The following is a 22,847-nucleotide window of genomic DNA, read 5'->3' on the forward strand; positions in this document are numbered from 1 at the left end:
CTGCCTGGAGGCCCCCCGGCCCGTGCGAACGTTGCCCGTCGATGGGCCGGTCCGGGTGGCGCCACGCTGGGTGGTGGCACGAGAATTGCCAGCCAGTACCTGGCGGCGAGCAGTACCGACCAGGGCAGCGACTTCTTGGATCCAGCAACCCTCCGGGGTTTCCGGAGTCACCTGGACAGGTGGATGCCTGAGGAGAGCGTGCGTCGCAAGCAGCGCGCTCCCCGGGCCGGCCTCGCTGAAAGCGAGTCTACGCCGAAGTGGCACCCGGCGCTGTCCAGAGGTGGACCTGGTGGCCGGAGTTTCGACCACCTGATGGGGGTCGGAAGGTGCACCGACGGCGGCCCTGCTGGGCCCAGCACCTTGGTCCCCTCGGGGGCCTTTCCGGGTCGTCGGGGCACCGAGTGCTCGGGGGTACTGTTCACCTCCCCGAGCACTCTCCCCCGAGAATGCCTACCTTTGCCCTCGGGGCATCGGGTGCTCGGGGGCACTAGTTACCTCCCCGAGGACTCTCTCCCGAGCACTCTCGCACGAACATTCGGGGAACCGAGTGCTCGGGGGTTGCCATGAGCAACCCCGAGCACTCTCTCTCGAGTACTTTTGCACAGACCTTTCGGGGAACCGAGAGCCCGGGGGCTGCCACGCGCAGCCCCGAGCACTCTCTCCCGAGCATTCTCATACTGGCCCTCGGGGAACCGTGCACTCGGGGACTGCTGCGCGCAGTCCCCGAGCACTCTCTCCCGGAACTTAGCTCTTCTGATCGTCGGGGGACTAGGGTGCTCGGGGGTGACCGGGCACCTCCCCGAGCACTTTCTTCCCGGTACTTAGACTCTGCGGGTCATCAGGGAACTGGGGTGCTCGGGGACTAGGGACTGTGGCCCCGAGCACCTCCTCCCGGAACTTAGACTTTCCTCACCTCGCGGGAGGGACCTCGCGGGATGGTGACACGTGGCGAACGGATGGCCTGGCCTCGGGATTCAAGGACCCCCGGTTCCTGATACACCGACAGATTCCCTTTGGAAGATTGTCCCTTCTTGCTATATCCACCTTGATATCTCTTCTTCTTCATGAATTTCTTGAATTTTCTCACAAAGAGATTCATTTCTTCATCATCTTCCTCTTCATTATCACTCTCTTCATGATAATCTTTGTCTCTTGATGATTGAGCCTTGAATGCAATATTTTTCCTCTTGGCATAGATAGTATTATCATGAAGATCTTCTTGTGACTGCTTGAAAACGTCATGAGTGATAATTTCACTCAATATTTGCATTGGAGTTGTATCCTTCAAATTTGACCTCACAAGCAAAGTCACAATAGTGATATTTGTTAGACAAAGCTTTAAGAAATTCATGAGAGAAATCAACATCGGAAATATCCATACCAAGCCCCTTGAGCTCATTTATTATGTTGTTTAAACGATTGAACATTTCTCCAATGCTTTCGTTTAGCAACATAGTAAATTTCTCAAGTTTACCTTTGTAAACAAAATGCTTTGCATCCTTAACCATGGTTGTGCCTTTATGAATTTCTTTGAGCCTTTCCCAAATCTCATAAGTGGTTTCAAGTTTGCAAATGCGATTAAACTCAATAAGATCTAAAGCATCATAAAGAACATTCATAGCTTGAGCATTTGAAAGAGCATTATCCCTATCTTCAACGGTAAGATTAGTAGAATCAACAATTACATAATCCTTATCCACTATATCCCATAATTTACCACTCATAGCCTTAAGATAGATAGTCATTCTAGCCTTCCAATAGGCATAGTTTAACCCCTCAAAGAATGGAGACTTCCCCACATTGATATCAGCATTGCTAGCCATAATCCTACTCCAGGATGGTTAAATCCGCTATAAAAAGGAGTCCTAGGTTTTGATACCACTTGTAGGATCTAGGATACCAACTAGAGGGAGTTGAATAGGTAGTTTTTAAAACTAATTGCTAAGCGATCAACGGAACTTGTGGAAACAAACTATAGATCACAAGAGCAATATGAAAACAACTAAGAGCTATGGTTTGCAATCCTAGGGTGACATGCAATAATTTATATTCTAGGAAGATAAATTTCTCAAAGGATGACACACGAAATATATCCCTTGGTATCGGTGATTTGCCAGTCACCCCTAATCTACGTTGAGGTGAGTTCAAGTTTCTAATCATTTTTCTATCAAGTATCCAATTCTCACATGAGAAAGGGCTCACACCGAGCAACTTGATCTTACGACGGAATAGAACAAGAACTACTTAATACCTTGATTCCACTAAAGTAACACGGAGCCTCTCCGACAAGGCGTGCTCAAAGCCTCTCACAATCACTGTTGTGGCTCCTTCACAATTTTCTTTGAAGGGCTCAACAACGCAACAACTCCAAGCCGTCTAGGAGGCGGAAACCTCCAAGAGTAACAAGTCGATGACACTTTCTTGAAGGATCACCAGGGCCCTAATGCTCAAACTCTTCAAAGTTATGCACTAGATGCTCTCACACTCAAAAATGCAACCACCAAGCCAAGAGAGGGAGAGAAGGAAGGCAAGAGCTCCAATGAGTTGTAGTGAAGTGCTAGACCCATTCCTTGAACCAGCCATCCTCTTATTTATAGCTCACACTAAAGAATATAGCTGTTGCTATTGATTTGACACCTCTGCGCACTGGACGGTCAAACTGCAGCTCAATCGGTGGTCAAACCGTTGCAAATACAATGGCTACAAAAGGCATGATGCTGACTCTGACACACGTCTGGTGGTTAGACCGTGACCCCTCACGGTCAGACCATGAGGAGGGAACATGGTGACAAAACTCTCTATTCCCAGGGCAGTCAAACTAGCCATGCCGGCGGTTAGACCACCAGCCCAACCAGAGGATCTGAACCCCTCTGTTCGTTTGGTGGTCAGACCAACACACTCTTCGGTCAGACCGGGACTGAGTTCTACTAAGCATTGATTAAGTTTATACAGCAGTCAGACCGGCCTCTCCGGTGGTCATACCGCCACAGCTCAGAAACATCCCAAAGACAGTCTTTCCTTGGTTTCTTTCAAACTAAATTTCCCACTCTATATGAAATGCATGTTTGGGCAATTGTGGCACTATAGATATCTGAAGTAAGTGCAGATCAACCCCTCTTAATAGTACGATACTTATCCTATCAATCTAGTTAATTTCTCTTCTCTAATCTCCTTTGATTGGCAAAAAAAAAAAAATGCCCTACAGTTATACCTTTACCTTGAGCTAACCATTTTCATGTTTTCCACTCATGCATCTTCTAGCTCCGCAACATCTTTGTGATTAACTTTTTCATAACTCATTCAAATATGTTAGTCCACAAAAGACATATCATCATTAATTACCAAAACACGAATTAGGGACCTAGATGCTTCACAAGGTCCCCGCGTCTCAGTTGTAAGGACAAGGGTCACTAAAGAAGCAAATAAGGAGCGAAGGACCACCTGAGGCAAGATGAAGAACCAGAAGGGTGCGAGCCCGAAGGACTGGCCGTAATGTGTACCAGCAGACACATGTCACATCCTGAAATGACGTAACATTGTAATAGTGTAGTGGTTGTAATACCCCTAAGAATATTCTAGGGAGCAGGGCCACTAATGTAATGTGAATTGTAGTGGTTGAGGTATGGCTATAAATACCTCCACCCTATTGATGTGATGGTATGAATAATTAATATACCACAAAATACTGATCCACTTGGTTGTGATTGTTTACTATGATGGGATTGTTCGCTATGTTGTGATTGAGATCCCAATAATGTGCCTACCCACTGATGTTTCATCTCCATGGGAGTACACGCTCCACTCTAGAAACACCTTCTTGTGCCATATAGTTCCAGGAAGTACCACCACGTGGCATACACTATGTTGGGAGGAATGCTAATTACTCGGCTAGCCCAATCCCATATGTGGCTTATGGTTGTACCATCAAGCTCAGTCCGATCGCACCACGAAATGGTCATTAACTAATGTGAGCAATTATACTACCAATCCAGATCCATGCAACCTACACTAGTCTCCACCAAACACTTGCTCAAATCCAAAGTCCATGTTGCTAACAAAATTATTCTCCAATTTTATTAAGGTTGCATAAGACCATTATCAGATATGATTGAGAAATTATAATAACCAATATCCCAAAGTAGGCTAAGAAAAAACTTCCCTTCCCATATTCCCACTAAAACATTGGCGACAACAAGTGCTTCTTCCGGGGAGCCTTCCGTAAATCAGGCGACGCCTGAATTCCATGCTGAGGACGACTCCGCCCACGGGTTGGACCACACCACAGGAAAAAGTCCTTCCACGGCAAGAGAAGGGTGACCGGAACAAGAAAAGGCACTAAAGTATGCACCCGGCGTGTAAACTTCTTCTTTTTATTTACCAATGTCGCTATTCGACTGATCATCCTTTGAGACCACAGAGAACATTAGAGAGGCTCTCCCATTCCCACCTGATACGTCAAAGCAATTGACTAATAAGGGGAACCAACCAGTTGAATTTGATTGATTATGTCACTCCGCATTACTAAAAAAGGCTTTTCCCTGGGCGAAAGGGACATGGTTGTACTGGATTTCTAGTCCTATAGTGGAAGAGCAGTAAGGACTCAATAAGTGCCAATATGCAATGGGTAGCTTGGGCTATTTGGAAAAATGAAGAATAGATCCCTAATCCGCTCTTTGATTAGTAGGTTCTACTGGGGAATCGTAACCATCCTCCACAATTTAGGTTTGGTCGTCGAACCATAGAGAACCTACCTCACAAAGATCTTTGGTGGTAAGCATCCAGTATCTCAGCAAATGAACATTTCTCTAAGCTTATCCTATAGATTATACGTCATTTGAAAGCCTTCAACACAACATAGGTCATCGAAAGGATCTCGGACGACTCACCAAAGCACGAAAGCCAGTTAGAAAATGGATTCCTATTTGAAGAGTGCCTAACCGCATGGATAAGAGTGTGCATAGAGTAATAGGCCTGCCTATAAGAGCATAAAAGCCTGAGAGCTACCCGCGCAACTAAAAGAGTTAACTTCTAGAATAACCAGGAAGTTAGTAGTAGTATAACTCTAATTCCTAGGCTTCCCTCATCTGGGATCCTTGGGAAGAGGATCAAGTGGGCCCTTGCAAATAGCTTGATGCACTATCTCCCTTCAACCCTTTGAGCGAAATGTGGCAAAAGGAAGGAAAATTCATGGACCGACCCCATTATCATAAGATTCTAGATGAATATGAATTTTCTAGAATTTTTTGTTATCTTTTTAGAATTTTTTGGATTTATAAAGAATTATTTAAAATTATTCTACTAAATAAAAACAATAATTATGCAATTAACATATTATTTAATAATTTCCAAACTTATTAGAATTATTTTTCTACTATAAATCTACTCTTATTGGATTAGCATAACGCTATTATGAGGCCAGCAGAGGAATTAAAACAAATCAAAAAGGTTGAGCTAACTGGGATGATGACATAGCTGCTGAGTAGGTGACATATGGACTAAAAGACCGACATGATAGCTGAGGTGAACGGGTGTGGTGGTAGCTGACTAGATCTAGGCTTTCATTAAATAAGGATCACCAATTGAAGGTTGGACAGGATTAAATAAGACCGAAGTGGTATGATAGATCTAATCTTGACCATGCAATTTAAATCTTGGTTGATCTTTACCTTCTCAGGCTCCAGTCGTGGCAGAACAATGGTGGCTCCTTCCCCGCGATTGCTAGCGTCAGACAGAATCGCATTGCAATGGACGAGTTGCTCCGGTGAGCAGTGAATTTTGATAGGTGAACATTGGCGAATCTATTTGAAGTGAATTTGGGCGTCGGATGGCTTGGCAGAGGAGCGGCGATGACCTATACAATGGAGACTCTTGACAAGTGGTGGAGCAGCATGGGCAGGCTCTCAGGCAGTAGAATTGCTCGAACAGTGGGTGGTGTGAGTTGGAGGAGAGGTCTCATGGCCTACTTATAGCTGAGGGTTGAGGTGTATGGTTTACACCTAGTCAGTTAGGGTTTTGACTGGGGATAGAGTTCAATTTGATTGCGGAATTCAGCCTAGTTCTGTTTGAAAGCTTCCAAAAGGAGTTGTGGTCGAGGCAGATTCATCATGAAGAGGTTATCGTTGGTTCGATCCTGTGAACCAGTTGGAGATTGATGCCAAGCCTGTTTAGCGAAGCCTGCAAGAAAAGACTGAAAGGGGGGTTGGGGGTTGGGGGTACGGAGAGCAAGTGGCCCCTGGGCTGAATCCGACCTCTTGCCTAGCGCGAAGGGGTGGCCGTGAGAGAGCTGGGTGGGCTTCGGCCTGGCTCGACTTCGGTCCAAAAGGAGTTTGGCCAAGGTGGTGAGGCAGGGCGGTTCGAGGGGGAAAGAAGAGGTGGGTTGGCATGGGCGATGGGCTGCAGTGGGGATCTCAGCCTAGGAAGTGGGGGTGGCCTGTAGGGGAGGGAATGGGCCGAGGGGGAAGTGGGCTGACTCTTGGTTGGAAAAGGGAATGAAGTTTAGGATTCAGCGTAAAAGACATTTTTCCATGGTTTCTTTCTGTCTATTCTTTTCTCATATGTTTTCCAATAACTCAGATATCCTTTTTCTTTTCTACTTTTCCTTATTGGTTTTCCCTTCTCAATTGGATTCCTGCTAGCCAATTTATTTTCAGCAACTTCAAGAGCTAGCACTACTATTTAGGAACCGATTAAATTTCTTATGGTGATTTTCTTCCAATTTGTTCCAAGACATTTAATTACTTATTTATTTATTATTAGTGCTTATTAATTAATTTATGCTTAATAATGCTGCTAATTAAATTGGGTAGTTACCGTTTATCAATTTCCATGTAGATATTTAAACCACAAGTACTAGCCAAAGTCATGTGCATAGGCTATGTTTGGCACAGCTGAAACTTATGTACTTTTGCTGAAAGCTGCTTATGGCTTATGTCAAAAGCTGTTGGTTTTTACGAGAAATTTTTAAGTTCCCAGCACACCAGTTTTTCAGAAAAGCCACTCTCAGTCAGCTTATCAGTTTTTAGTTCATTTTATCAGAAGCCAGCTTTTCAGCTTTTTCAAAAACTAGCAATAAGACAGCCTATTTATTTCAGCTTATAGCTTCTAAGAAGTAGAAGCCAGCAATAAGACGTGCCAAACAGGGTCATAGTTGGCTAAACAACTTGCAAAGCAATTCAACGTCTCGGCTTGGAGAGAGCTATGCAGTGGTCCAATTACTTTTTATGATTTAGTCCAATTGGACATTTGAAACGAAATCTGGAGCCTACAAACAAGCAAGTGGCTCTACCCGGGCAGCCTGCCATCTCTCCCACCAACGAAACATTCGGTACTTCTCCAAGATCACAATTGAAGATACATTGACCTCCAATGCCATCTTATATAGGTATCCTCCTTCCACCATGATAGTGGGTTTAAAACTTAGCATCTGACTAATAAGAGTGTTGCTATTTGTTTGATGTCTGAAATTTAGCTTTTCTTTAGGTGACGAATATGAGCCCCACGATCTTCATGCAGCAGCATCCAAAGCGTGCTACTATTCTTCTTCTTCTTCGTCGCCTCCCACCTCTTCTTCTTCTCCAATGCGCTAGCGACACGCTCCCCCACATCCACCTATCTCTGAAGGTGTCCCATCACTAGATCCGCTACCGCCCCCACCCCGCACCGCCCACCAGCCATCATCTATCGTCCACAATCGGTGGTGCCCCCTAGCCTCACTGCTACGGCCCCATGCCCGCCTCCTCCATTGGGCCAACCTTCCTTCCCCGAACCTCCTCTAAGCCTGGCGACGAAGGAAATCCCTCCAATTAACCCCCAACAAAGAACTGCCACCGTAAAGGCACCGTCGCCTAAGCACGCCTTGTAAATTTTAGGCATCTGAATTTTAGGAGGCATGGACTAATAAAGGCCTAAGCTTCCCTAGTAAACTTTTATGGCAATGAAAACTCCCCCTGAAGATAAAGATATTTCTTTTGTATTTGGAGAAATAGGTTATCTTGACAAAATATAATTTGGCAAAGTGTAAGTGGAATGGGAGTATCAAGTGTTACTTCTGCAGTCATAACTGAAAACATTTAACACCTATTCTTTGATTGTCATATCGCTAAATCAATTTGGTGTATTGTCAAAATGGCTCTGGATATAAAGATATCTAGAACCGTTACCTACATGATGGGTGATTAGTTGAGGGGTGTTGAGCAACAACATAAGAATCTATTCTTTATTGGTATAGTGACTTATGTTGGGCTATTTGCTATGCCATAATAATATTGCCTTTGACAAAAAACAACAATCATTGCTTTCTTGTAGGTACTATTTAGAAGAACGTATTGACTAAGTTATTAGACTTTACTATAGAAAGATGAGGACAAGGCAAATGTGCACTAGGCATGTCAAAGATTGGAGACAGTAGCAATAGAAGTCTTCACCAAGAATGAGTGGAGCTTTGCTTCCATAATATGTCCTGAATAATATCTCCGTCTCTATATAGTTTAAACACTTCTTTGCTTATTCGATAAAGTATGAGTCATGCAACTCAATTGTAATAAGAAATCAGGTTGTGTGCACTATAGTGCAGATGCCGGAAACTGTTTTCCATTATTAAAAAAAACCATGATACTGGGTTTGTTACTTTCCCAAATAGTGTCACGAGAAATCGCAATCACTCCTTTTCTATTTAACTCATTATGAGTGCTGCCATTAACTGTTACACGAAAGTACATTTTTAATAGCATGGTTGTCCTGCAATTTTCTCAAGTTTATACTGGTATCACGTAAATACGGTGAACAAATAAACTGTCTAAACAGCCTTATTATATTATTGCAATAGGCGAGATATAGATGGGGAGATCATTGTTGTTTAGCTTCCAAGGAGAGCCATGAGGAAGATCTTGTAGTCACCGGAGGTCTCCTTAGTGATGGCTCGCTCCAAGGTAACCGCGGCCTTCTTCTGGAACGCGCCGCTGATGTCCTTCATGTCCTTCTCCGCGTGCATCACGATCACCCGAGTTATGCACTCCTCGTCAGTCTTCGATTCGCGGGTCACATTCCTCAGAACCTGCTTGCAGATGGAGAGATAATCCTCATCAGATCAGTTCAAGATTGACAGCACGCAGCTGTTTCATTTTTGCTTTAGTCCTTGGCACGTCACCTTGGCGAAGTACTTGTTTGCATCAGCAATGCACCTCATCGTGGTTCGCAGCGCGTGCAAGTAGCCCGTGGGATCAGTTCCATGTGGCAATGCCTAGTGATCGAATTGAAACGGGTTTACAACGTCTTTATTGATGCTATGCTAGCCTGAAGAAGTTCAAACATGAGGTGCGTTGTGGCTGTGTGACTGACCTTTGTGATGCTTGTGATGTACTTATCTCTGAAGCAGCTGAATGTGGCGTTGATTTGTGCTTTGCTCCTAGTACCCACGATCCTGATGAGCTCCTCGTGATCCATTGTGCCATTTCTTACAGCCTCATGGGCAATTTTCGCCTCTGATTTTGCTAACCCTATGTCTACATCGTCACCATCGTACCTATAAGTGCTCACTAGCGCAAGCAAGAGCTGAAGGAGACAACGATAGATTAGTCTGCGCAACAAGGATGACGAACATAGATTCCAAAAGAAAAGATGAACTACACCTACGTACACTGCGAAGATTTCCCGTCGCCCGAGCAGCGACGTCTTCTTCAAGGGAGCACTTGTACAGGACATGGTAGGCCTTCTTTACTGCTAGAAGCTCGGCAGACGAGTTGGCGCACGCAATCTCGACGATGACTGGGTACTTCTCCTGAATGCATTTCGTTGCAGCGTTCGCCATCACAGCCTGCCTCTCAACAGGGTCAAGTATCCAGTGGTACATTGCTCTCTATATTGTAACCAAACGCACGAGTGGTTAGAGGAACTGATAAAAGTTCATCAGAAAAATGCAAACTAATTTGAACAACTGCGATGTGTTTCTGTAAATGTTCGGCAGCACCTCAAAATCGCCGGAGAGTTCTGACTGCAGTCGCTGGATGAGACTCTCGTTGTACTTCTGTTCATATTCCAGCATGATATGTTTCCTCTGAGTCGCGTCACGGTGAGCTAAGATGGCTATGACTGCCTGCTCGTCGGTGCCCCATCCTGAACCACGAAATAGCTCGCAAGGTCATTACCAAAGTTCCATGGGTGAAAGTGCAAAGGAGAAGACTGTAACTTCTGAATGTGCGAGTTTTCAGTTATCAGTAGACTGATAGGTATTGATTTCATATGCGTATTTAAAATCTTCTACAAAATGAAAATTCTTATGGCGCTTTTCGATTCAAATTAAATCTGCGGTAAATATTTGAACTGCTTACATTAGCATTACGCAAATAGAGTCAGAGATCAGGAACAGAGAAAGTAGTATAACCTTGGAAAGCCTTCATGAGAGCCGCGGCATCTTCAGCGGGCGACGGGGCAACTTGAGGAACCGTGATTGTTGCCATCTTTCACGCTGTCCTCTCTCTACATATTTGTTTCGTTCGGCACCGCAACCCCGTGTTATTTATACAGGTGATATTTGACCATGTGCTAGTGGGCATTGAATCCTCTAATGAAACTGCATGGTAATCTAACGTTACTCCCTTTTTTACTAAGTTTTAACTACGTCAGTTTCAAAATTTACTGCTGCATTGAACAAATAACTCCTGCCGGCTCCTTTCTAAGAAAATACTACATCTCTTCCCACGGGCAGTTAATTTTGATCTCTAGTTGGTATTCATATTTATGACTGGCGTATTGTTTGACATTTCACAACCTGGTAGGAGAAAAGGGAAGGACCAGTGTAGATATCTAGTGTCAACAAACACTTTTAACAGTTTCTTTTTATAGAAACAGAGAATATTTTTCGGCAATTCCTGTGTGCAAGAAAACTGATCTCAAATTGAGTTAAGATTGACAATTGAATTATGGGATCAGAAATGCAAAGATGTCATCATATTTAGTATTATAATTTTGGATTTTCAGTTTTTCATGCCTTGGATAAAGTAAGCATAACTGCAACTTAAGGAGCTGTTTAAGAATACACACAAGAATGCAAAACAAAAGAAAGGAGAAAAACACAAGACTAAAAGAAACTCGTGTAAAATAGAGGGTTGAAAAACACATTAATTACATGATTAAGTGTTTGGAACACAAGAATGAAAAAGTAGTGGCCAAAATTAATCGATGTGGCGCTCATCGTAGCCGATGGATTTTGTGGTGAGGTGTAGCCCGGCACAGCTCCGCCCACAGAGAAGAAACGGGCGCGCGTGAGCTCCACGGCCGGGAGATGGGCCAGATCAATGGAAGAAAAGAGAGGGGCTCTAGGCGGAGCTCTAGGCAGTTCTATGGCGCAGACTTGGGCAGAGGAGAAGGAGGCCATTACTGCTCTGCGCTCGGATGTTCTCGGAGGATGGGAGAGAAGAGGAGCAGGAGGCCGGGTGGTACGATATGGCGAGGGCAGGGATGGCATTTCGCATGGGCGGTGTGCAGAGATTCGTTAGCCGCGTGGCGAAGCTAGTGACTGAACGGGAAACAGGAGGGAGAGATTGAGTCAGAAGTTGACGGGTGGGGTCGGTGAACAGTACTCGACAGAGGTTAAATTATTTACTTTCCTCCTTTCTCAGTTCGAAACAGGTGCTCCAAAATAATGAAATTTTTAGGCAACTTCTATGACCTATATAGTGTTTGATTCGTGCGATGGTAATGTTAACATAAATCTAATTAGATTGTACGGGACCGGTGGTGTAACGAACGATTGCATCTTTTGGTTGGTTCCCTAATGTATTGCTATTCGATATTAGGAAAGAAGCACATGCATCATCAGTGTCAGTCAAGAAGAAGCGACCGCATCAGAGAGGAATCTCGCAGGTCGCAGGAGGAATCAACACCAGTTGATTGGATCTAGTTATTGCCCGTGAAAAGGCTATACACCAATCGTTGAGTAGTCACTTGCAACGGGAGGGAGGAGGCGACGTGCCTGTCGCCAGGGAGCCACGGAGTCGGCCACACTCGCACCGGGCAAGGTCACCTGAGAGTCGGCCCTGTGAGGAAAGGAAGAGGTTGTGTGCTGGTCGCTAGGGAACTCACTTGTGCAGGGCAAGACGTAGGTGGCGACCGATCGTCGGAGTCACTCGCGTGGGGCAAGGCATAGGCATGAGAGTGTCGCGTCTTTCGACCGGTGGTATCATTTTGCGTTTGCGATGGAGTGAGAGTGGAATCAAACTTGTATAGCCCCAAAATCTGATTCCCTGTAATCGTGTTACAGCTCAGCAAAAACAAATGTGTGTAATTGTATCGATTACCCTCCGTAATTGGGTTACGTTAGAAAATCACGAACCAAATGCTATCTAATTTGGCCTAAAAAGCCTAGGTGGAGTTAGAATTAAAATTCCACCAATTTGCTCACTTTCTTAAGTTTTAGCAATTTTTAAGCCAAAAATTTAATTCTCTAAAATTTGGAAACCTTCACTAATATTCATCTCAAATTATGGACTAATTTCTAAAATTATCTGCAGCCCTAAGTTGTATGGTAAATTTGTGAGTTCCTTTATAATGCTTCATTTCACTTTATTTTTATCATTTCATGTGAATTTCCAATTTTTAATTCAAAAGAATTCAATCGCATGCAAACAACTGTTCACAATCAATCAGCGATGATGCTCATGAGTACATGCATGATTGATATATAAGGACTATTCAAGTTTCTATAGAATACTTAACTTGATGTTAACTTGAATCAATTCTGAGCACATTTAACAGATTGCCAAATCTTCTATGCCATTTACCTAATACTAGGGTGGTTAAGATCCTATAGCTCGATTTTTGGTAACTTAACACCCACTACGGGATGGTAGAAATTTATGCAAGTTGCCATTGATTAAGCGATGTAGTTTGTATTAGGCAATTCCATTCCAAATGTATTGAGTTTAGCTCCTTGCTCCCCTCTTGTTAATCAATTGCTTAACTCACCGTTGAACTTAATCATTATCCAACCCTAGTAGCAGAATACTAGAAGAGTTCTTAGCACTACAAAATGTTTGTGCAAACATACATTCTAAGCCATCACCATCACGTTGTTACCATCCAACATCTTAATGCACGGCTCATTAGTGTCCCTCCGGGATTACTATAGACGAGTTAAAGTTCATAAAGCCTCAAATGCATGTTAATTGGAGGTTTGCCCTACTTTCCTTGACTATGGTTCTTCGTGCTTAAGTGACGTTTGTTCCACCTCAAGGTTTATCCTACCCCATCATGTTAAAAGGTTCATGCTTAGGTTCTCAAGATGAGACACTAGGGCTCCAGGTGTTTGAGGACGTCACTAGTAATTTCTCGAGAAGTCCTAGAGGTTATTATCCTAACATCTTGAATCACTACCATGCATAAGGTCTTTAATTATTGCTCGAAAGTTTTAATTACCCCCAAATTTTAAGCTAGGGATCTCATGAACTTTGTAACATCCTGAGTTAAGCATGCCAATTAATTACAAAATTTGCTCCAAATTATAACTTTTTAGGATTAATTAAGCTAGCTAAAGGTTAAGAAAATAGGTATGTGGATGTATATATACCAGTATATATATATACATTCATGTTTATGAGTGGTGCTAAGTTGCATAAGTATTTCAAGGTGCACTAGAATCAAATTCAAAGTAGTCTATGCATTAAGTAGGTTCATATGCTTTATTTTGAGATTTCTATGGCTCTTTGTGTGGAGATTTGAAATTGAATGTCTCTTAATTTCAAATCTATTCTTAGATTCTATTCAGCTCAAATTCCTTAAATTCAAATCCTCTCCCAAAGATCTTTATCCAAATCCAAATCAAAGTTCAAGTATTCCAAATGGAGTTGATCTTAATCCCAAGTCAAAATTCAAATTCAAAATTTTTCATTTTTAATTATTCCCAAAATCACTCTCTCTTTTCTTTTTCTCTTTCCTTTCTCCTCCTCTTTTCTCCCAGGCCGATTTCCTCTCCCCTCTCTTTCTTGGCCCAGTAGCCGGCCTCTTTCTTTTTTTTCTTTCCTCCTCCTGCACAGCCCAGGCAGGCGGCCTGCCCCAACCGTTCCCTTCCTCCCGCACACCGTGCCCGACCCGCAGCCACACCGAGTGGCCCAGCTCGCTCGTTCACGTCCCGCACGTCGCTCAGCCGTCCGCGTACCACACGTCACCCATCCGCCCACGCGCCTTCCTTCTTCCCTTTCCAGTGCGACGACGCCTCCGCTGGCCGTCGTTTCCCCGGGAAAATCTTCCGACCAGCCTCCGCGATCTCCGCTCGCTCTTCTCCCCCGCTTCTCTCCCTCTCTTTGCTGCCCATGCTCCGCTGCCCATGCCGCAAGACTATCGCGTCTCGCGCGCGCATGGATGGCGCAGAGCTCGCCCATGCCCCAGGAAAAAGGCTGGGCGTCGGCCGCCACCTCATCGTCGACATCCCGTGACGCCAGCAACCTGCACCGTCTCTCTCCACCTCTCCCTTCCCTCTATAAATAGAGCCCGGCCTCTACATCCCTTTCTTTCTCCATCTTGCCTCAGCTCGCACTCCCGCCGTCACCATTACCGCCGCCGCGACCTCGTCGTCGTCGATCCGTCGACCACCTACCGCCGAGGAGCTTTAGGACCTTACCGCCCATCTTGTGCCACCATCCAATCACCGAAAGCCCGACGGGAGCCCACCCGAGCCAGTAGCCGAGCAGCGACGCCACCGCCCCTTCGACAAATCATCGGTCGCTGCCCCGCCTGTCACTGTTCCTGCGCTCGGTGAACCTCCCAGTTCCCTCTTGCGTCTGCGTAGGTAGCGTGTAGGTGTCCCCGGGGCTCCCTCTTAGCTTATCATCATGCGTTGCCGTGTGGCTATCTCCGCCACCGTGCTTGCGCTCGCCGTCGGTATGTTTCTTCTCCGTAGTGTGGCCCGACCGTCGCGTTGTGATGCCTAGAGGCGCTAGGCCTCCTTTGCTTGCAGGTTGGTACCTCCCAGTGAAGGGGAGGTGCTCCCCAATCATCTCGCGCCGCTACGCTCTCCTCCGGCTGTCGTCTAGTAGTGCCTCCATCGCCGGTCACCATCGATGAGCTCCCCTCTGAGTCCGCTGTGCCCTGTAGTATCTCGGCGTCAGCTCGTCATCGTGAGTCTTTTGCCGGAACGCGCCGCCGGCGAGCACTCTGACGCAGATCCACCGCTATTCCTCCTCGTGCGTCAGGCAACCTAGCCAATCCGGCCGTGGCTCAGCCTAGTGGCCGGCTGGCCTGCCAGGTAGGCTCGGCTGCCAAAGTCCTTGAGTTCGTGGGCTGGCCCAGAAACCGTAGCCCGCTAAACCACACAGCCCAACACTGTGTAGCCCGACACTACGTAGCCCAAGCCCGGCCCGACCCATCCAGGCCTGAGTCCGGCCTAATCTGAGCCCATCTCGGCCCATCGAGTTACTATTCATGTGGGCTCAGGTTACTGTTCAGTGGGTCTCTCCCGTGGGCCCCACCTATGAACAGTGTTATTTCATAATTTTCTGTTTTAATTTTATATTAAATCTTCTGGGAGCCATAACTTCTCCGTTCTAGCTCCGATTTCGGCAATTCTTTCAGTGAAATTCATTTAAATCAATATATATTCATCTATCACATTATGATGTCTATTAGAACTTATTCAGCTTTCCATTTTTTGTTAATTAGTTCTTCCCTAGTGTAGCCGTTATTGATCGCAGTCACAATTATAGAGCAATCAGAGTTCTACGAGTGCTGCGAAGGAAGCATCAGGAGCGAGGAGGACCTCGATTACAATCAAGACTTTGAAGAAAATTCAGAGGAGGCAAGTCCTATCTCCTTGATCATATTGAACCTATGTTTTCAAATAATATACCTGATCAACTAAAACTGGACTTATTATCGCATGAGCTATGTATTACCCTTTTACAAACTACTACCAATAGTTAATCCTATCAAACACATGCCATGTCTTGAATATTATCATCCAGAATACATATCACCTTAGGATTACCTTTCGTTATCTATATTAACGTCGAACGACGCCATGATATCTAGCATGCTTAGGATTGAATATGCCTCCTCAGAGATGTTGCTTTTATAACACCTCTCCTCGGAGACAAGATTTACTATTATCAATGACAACTCATATACCATGAATACTTGATAGTTGTGAATTCTGTGATGGTTGTTAAATCCTTGATGTCATGTGGGATATGGATGGTGATGTGTAAAAATGGGTGAAAACTATTTTGGCGCAGGCAGGTAGAGTGGTCCTCCAGGGAGGATGCGCTTGGGGGCTTGAGTTATCTGATGGTATTCATTGCCAATGAAGATGCCTAGCTTGGCCACTTAAGGACCGAGTCTTGCGCCGTCATGCTTAGCCACCCCCGTGCAACCATGCGTCCTATATGGGCAGGACTTGACTTTTCTTTCACTGGACTGAGTTGAGCAACATACCAGGTGGCAGGAGGCTGAGAGTAATGAGCAGCCAAGGGTCCATTTGTCACGCTGTTTGGAGGTTTCAGGGACCGGCTTAGGCTTAAAAAGGGATGCTGGCCTTCAGAACATGCAGCTCTGGGACTTGGCGTGTCTCGTGGAAAAGCCTGGCAGGAAAGGTGTTTGGAGAGTCTTGGTATGATTTGCTCCTCCGCCTGCAACGGATGGAGGCTGAGCATATCGCATGGGTAAAGTTGTACAACCTCTGCAGAGTATGAATCTATTCGAATAGCCGTGTCCACGGTCATGGATGTACAAAGGCATGGTCAAGCTTGAATAGACTTTGGGTGCGTGTGTCTTGATGAGTGAGTGTGTGGACTAGATGTTCATGTGATGTGGTTCCTGGCTCAATCCATCAAAAGCTATGTGGTACTAGAGGTACACCAGATGTGATAAAAGGGACTGCGAAGTGAGGTGTAGCCCTCCCAGGACCGAGAAACCCCAGATACAACTCATTGCTGGTTTTTGAACTACTTAAAATGTTTTGAAGTCGATCATACTTGATACAATTGGATATCTGCATAAACTGCTTCATGCTTAAATCTAAAGCGTAAAACTTTATCCTTGAATAAACCCTTTATGCATCTATCAACACCTTGAAGTAGTATAGGGCTTGCTGAGCACCTTTCGTACTCACTCTTGCTGCTTGGGGTACACCCGACGCCCAGAGTACACCAGGTGTGAGTACGATGAAAATGGACCCCAAAAGTGCTAGGTTTTTCTGCAGATCTTTGTTTGCCCGAGGACCCCAGCTGGCGACCGTGGCACGTCAGTACCACCGGAGTACGATACCCTGACGCGTACTAGTTGGCGGCCTATGAGGCACTTCAACACCTATGCGGGAGGCGTGTTAGAGAGGTTGCACACACTCCCATGAGACACTTTCCAGCTACCGCTGGCCAGCGAGCTGTTTGGTGTGCACACCTAACTGCCATGGAGGATGCAGGACAGGAGGAAGAGGAGGACGACGCCATCGTATCCGTCACAGCACAGTACCTTCATGCCTTGGATCACATGCACAATGAGACCTATTACCTATTCTAGGATGCTCGCTATAGGCCAGAGGAGTTCGAGACACATGAGAGAGCTCTCCGTGTGATGCTAGATCAAACCAGAGTCCAGGCCACAGCTGCAGAGGACACCGCGGGAAGGAACCGCAAAGGATGGCAGAGGGCGGGAGAGCCCATCACAGGGATCTCAACCGACAGCATGCCATGAGTGGCTCCCGAACTAGGACAACGGCTAGAAAGAGCACCTTTAGTATCCCCGCGAGTAGGACCCAGCACGCCATCCTTGCAGGTGTTCCTCTCCTGCCAGCGCATATAGCAGCAGCTATAGCAGATGGCCAGATTGAATCCTTGCTGATTCCCACATCCACTGGAGGTTTGGTACCTACCGAGTCAATCCAGGACAGAGATATGGTGACACCCACGGAGGACTCTGAGGAGGAGGACCCTAGAGAGTGTGAGTTCGTTAGTGACTGCAACGATGACAGCTTCGATAGGACCTCCGACCCCACTTCTGCCCTGACACCAGTAGGGACTTTCTCACCAGCTGAGTCAGCTATTGGCAATATCACCGACAGGTTCACCGACGACGCTTAAGGATGACACGTCTTGGCTAGATAACATTAGGAGTAGATCCTTTTGTAGCTTTTGTTGTAGATAGCCTGGTAGCATGATGCTCTACGAGCACGCTTTTGACGTAGTAGATCAAAAACTTTTGTACTAGTGACCAAGTGGAGATAGTCCTAGGTTTGTTTAATACATGTTGCTTGTACTCTTGTATGGTATTGCTTCTTGTCTGAATCTTGTTTGCGTGATTGGCAAAGATTGTCCTTGCTCCTATCTTGTTTGCCCTCATCTTATAGCTATATCTCAACTCTGTCTTCCTCTCTTATCTTCAGAGAATAGATGGAATCGTCCAGGGAGTCCTCTCGCCACCGTTAACAACGTCAGATCGTTCCTATCAATGGAGCCCGCGGTATGGGATCTCAAGCAGAAGTGCGAAAGGGTCCCGAGGAAGGCACTCTGAGGACCAAGGTAGAAGAAGAGACAGGGGTGCTGACTCTCAGCCCAGTCATGAAGTCCATAAGAGCCACTACAACAGTCAAAGAACCCCACTGCCCCCACCACCAGAGAATGATCTAGTGGCAGTGATGACCAATCAAACTTGCCTAATGGAGGCCATACCTCGGGCAAGAATCAATAACAGAGGTTATGGATCTCAGAACACGATGGCAGAATTTATGAGGATCAGCCCCCCAACCTTTGATAGTACCGACGACCCCTTAGAGGCTAATGACTGGCTCCGAGCAATCACTAGGAAGCTCCATGTCATCAACTATGAGGGTCAAGATAGGGTTAATCTTGTTGCCCACCAACTCACCAGGTTAGCAGCAGAATGGTGGGAGAACTACTGCGAAGCATCAGTGAATGCCGATGCCATCAGTTGGGAAGAATTTTGCAAAGAGTTCAGGAAATACCATGTGCCGATAGGGATCATGGAGATGAAGGCTGATGAGTTCCGTGACCTAAAGCAAGGTCAATGACAGTGAACCGGTACATTCGGAAGTTCATCCACCTTTCTTGCTACTCACAGGAAGAGGTATCAACGAATAAGAAGAAGCAGGATCGTTTCAAGAAGGGACTGCAACGCAGCTAGTATGTTCAGCGTGTGCCTGTTATCTACCCCGACTTCAATACCATGATGAACAAGACCCTCCTACTAGAAGATGCCCGTGCACCCATAGAGGCTGAAAGAAAAAGAAAGCTCACTGATCGGAAGCCGCAGGGCGGTACGTCCCAGGGGACCAATTCCAACCGAAGGTAGAAAATTCAGTATTTGCAGCAGTCAACCATGCAGTACCCAACTCCGGGATTCACATCCCGCACAACAGTATCTATTCATCGCAGTTCCAACCTAGGACAGTCTCAGCAGAGCAACGCTCATACTCTATCAGCTACACAGAAGACATGTTTCATCTGCCATCAGCTAGGGCACTATATGGATTGCCCCAATGCTAATTAGAACAATGTACCAGCTCATTCAGCCCCAGCAGTAGGGGCAGGACGAGGAGGGAATCGATCAGCAGGACAATTAGAAACTATGGACGAGGCCGCGTCAACCACATTGACGCTCAGAAAGCCCAGGAAGCACCCGAAGTTGTACTCGGTGAGTTCTCCGTCAACTCAACCCTTGCAACAGTTTTATTCAATTTTGGAGCTTTGTATTCGTTTGTTTCTTCAAAGTTTACTGCACTTCATAAGTTACCTACTGTTATACTTAAGAATCCGAAGTTGGTTCGATCTCCTGCGGAAAATATCCTGTGTCGTCTAGGATGCCCCTAGCTTAAACTCCATCTAAGTGGGGTAGAGTTCCTAGCAAACCTGGTGATTCTGAATTCAAGTGGAATAGATGTTATCCTGGGAATGGATTAGTTAACCAAGCATGATGACAATATAGCCTGTGCTAGTAGAAGAGTTACCCTGGTCAATCATAAAGGAATCAAGGTAGAGTTTGAGCCCAAAGGACCCAAGACTGACCCAATGGCAAGCAACTTGTCTACCCAATCAATAGAGGATGTGCATGTGATATGTGAATACCAAGATGTATTCCTAGAGGAGTTACCTGGTATGCCACTGGACCGTGACATAAAGTTCGTTATTGATCTCTTACCCGGGACTGCCCCAATTGCCAAGAGACCTTATAGGATGGTAGTCAATGAACTAGAGTTATTGAAGGAGCAGATCAGATAATTACAAGTAAGTGGTTTCATCAGACCTAGTTCTTCACCTTGGGGATCTCCAGTTCTATTTGTAGAAAAGAAAGATGGGAGTCAAAGGATGCGTGTTGATTACCGCTCCTTGAATGAGATGACCATCAAGAACAAATACCCACTACCCCGGATTGATGATCTGTTCGATCAGTTACGAGGATCCAAGCACTTCTCTAAGATAGATTTGAGATTTGGATACTACCAATTAAAGATTAGGAATAACATCCAAAAGACCGTCTTTGTAACAAGGTATGGATTGTATGAGTTTATAGTCATGTCATTTGGATTGACAAATGCCTTGGCCTACTTTATGAATCTGATGAATAAGGTGTTCATGGAGGAACTGGACTGATTTGTGGTAGTGTTTTCCGATGATATTCTCATCTACTTAAGGAGTGACGAAGAGCATGAACAACATCTGAGGGTGGTTATGGAAAGGCTGAGAGCACATCAGCTCTATGCTAAGTTTAGCAAGTGTGAGTTTTGGCTTCAAGAAGTGGCATTTCTTGGTCATGTGCTGACAGCAGAAGGAGTATCAGTGGACCCTTCCAAAGTTGAAGCAGTGGTCGATTGGATTCAACCACTCAATGTCTCAGGAATCAGAAGCTTCCTTGGATTGGCAGGCTACTACCGAAAGTTTATTGAGGGATTCTCAAAAATAGCTAAGCCAATGACCAAGCTTCTCCAGAAAGACGCCAAGTTCGAGTGGGATGAAGCTTGTGAAGAGAGTTTGCAAGAACTCAAGAAGAGATTGACTACAACCCCAGTGTTGAATTTGCCAGATATCCAGAATGACTTTGTAGTATATTGTGATGCCTCACACCAGGGTTTAGCCCGTGTGCTGATGCAAGATGGCAAAGTTGTGGCTTGTGCATCCAGGCAACTGAAGCCGCATGAAGAGAATTACCCAACTCATGACCTGGAATTAGCAGCGGTTGTGCATGCACTTAAGATACGGAGACACTACCTTCTTGGAAATAAGTGCGAGATCTATACGGATCACAAGAGCCTGAAGTATATTTTCACTCAGTCAGAATTGAACCTAAGGCAACGAAGATGGATAGAATTGATAAAGGATTACAACCTGAGTATCCAATATCACCCAGGCAAGGCTAATGTGGTGGCTGACGCCCTGAGTAGGAAAGTTTACTGCAATGATCTACCAGTGTAGGAATTAAGACCAGAACTTCTTGAAGAGATGCAACATCTGAATCTACACATAACACAAGGACAAGTTCACACCCTGGTGGTACATCAACACTAGAGGATAAGATTTGTGAGGCCCAATTAAAAGATGAAGAGATTCTTGAAGTCAAAAAGAATATTGGGTTAGATAAAGCACCAGGGTTCAGAATAGATCCATGAGGAACTATGTGGTACAAGGATTGGTTATGCGTGCCGGACGGGAAAATCTTAGAGAGTTAATCATGGATGAAGCCCACAAATCTCCCTATTCTATCCATCCTGGATATACCAAGATGTTCACAAATCTAAGGACCAAATACTGGTGGACAGGTATGAAGTTTGACATAGAAGGTTTTGTCGCTTGATGTGACACCTGTCAAAGGGTCAAAGCAGAGCACCAAAGGCCGATAGGATTGCTGCAACCGTTATATGTCCTGACTTGGAAGTGGGATGAAATTGGTATGGATTTTGTAGTTGGGTTACCCAGAACACAGAAGGGTAACGACTCCATATGGGTTATAGTAGATCGCCTGACAAAAGTAGCCCACTTTATTCCAGTGAAGACAACCTATAGAGGAGACAAGCTAGCAGACTTGTATATCAGCCATATTCTGAGACTACATGGAGTTCCTAGCTGGATCGTCTCTGACCGAGGACCCCAGTTCACGTCAAGGTTTTGGAAAAGCCTACATACCGCCTTGGGACTAGAGTAGATTTCAGTTCTGCTTACCACCCATAGACAGATGGTCAAACTGAAAGAGTAAACCAGGTCCTGGAAGATCTTCTGAGAGCTTGTGTGATAACCTATGGAAAAGATTGGGAGAAAAGCCTATCATTTGCAGAATTCTCCTACGGTAACAGTTATCAAGCTAGTCTGAAGATGTCCCCCTTTGAGGCATTATATGGGAGAAAATGTAGAACACCCTTGCTATGGTCAGAAGTTAGAGAGCGCATGCTCTTCGGGCCAGTGTTACTCAAGGATGCAGAAGAACAAGTTGACAAGATAAGGGAGAACTTGAGAGCAGCTCAGAGTAGATAGAAAGGTTATGCAGATAACCAGAGAAGAGACTTGACCTTCGAAGTAGGAGAAGGTATCCCCAATAAGAGGAACCCGGAGGTTCTAGGTTCATGGGAAGTTATCACCTAGATATGTGGGACCTTACCAGATACTTGAAAAGATTGGCTCAATAGCTTACAAGATAGCTCTTTCGGAAGAGATGTTCGATATAAACAATGCGTTCCATGTTTCACAATTAAAGAAGTGTCTGAGAGTTCCATAGGAACAAGTCCCCTTGGAAGTTATGGATCTACAGCATGATCTTCAGTATGAGGAAAGACCCATCTGAGTCTTGGATGTGGCAACTCGTCAAACCAGAAGAACAACAGTTAAGTTCTGTCGAGTACAATGGAGTAATCACACAGAAAC

The 22,847-nt window shown here is 45.3% G+C and overlaps 1 protein-coding gene across 1 annotated transcript; it reads right to left on the reverse strand.

The window, feature by feature from the left end:
• Window positions 1–8,761: 8,761 nt before the first annotated feature.
• On the reverse strand, window positions 8,762–11,074 carry LOC133888321 (annexin-like protein RJ4). Its single transcript, XM_062328517.1, has 6 exons — window positions 10,379–11,074; window positions 9,965–10,110; window positions 9,635–9,853; window positions 9,337–9,549; window positions 9,146–9,238; window positions 8,762–9,052 (listed from the first exon to the last, which is right to left on the reverse strand). Exons 1-6 carry the CDS (start codon window positions 10,452–10,454, stop codon window positions 8,855–8,857), a joined length of 945 nt encoding a protein of 314 aa, XP_062184501.1. The 5' UTR covers window positions 10,455–11,074; the 3' UTR covers window positions 8,762–8,854.
• Between the last annotated feature and the right edge of the window lie 11,773 nt (window positions 11,075–22,847).

The sequence above is a fragment of the Phragmites australis genome, chromosome 1 (assembly GCF_958298935.1).
Source record: "Phragmites australis chromosome 1, lpPhrAust1.1, whole genome shotgun sequence".
NCBI classification, from domain to species: Eukaryota; Viridiplantae; Streptophyta; class Magnoliopsida; order Poales; family Poaceae; genus Phragmites; species Phragmites australis.

What these genes read in the sequence shown, in the direction of transcription:
- LOC133888321 (XM_062328517.1), bottom strand. Translation starts at nt 10,454, where the DNA reads ATGGCAACAATCACGGTTCCTCAAGTTGCCCCGTCGCCCGCTGAAGAT. An exon ending in TCTCATGAAGGCTTTCCAAG is followed by an intron (nt 10,111 to 10,378) that starts GTTATACTACTT and finishes TTCGTGGTTCAG; the next exon opens with GATGGGGCACCGACGAGCAG. An exon ending in AACTCTCCGGCGATTTTGAG is followed by an intron (nt 9,854 to 9,964) that starts GTGCTGCCGAAC and finishes GTTACAATATAG; the next exon opens with AGAGCAATGTACCACTGGAT.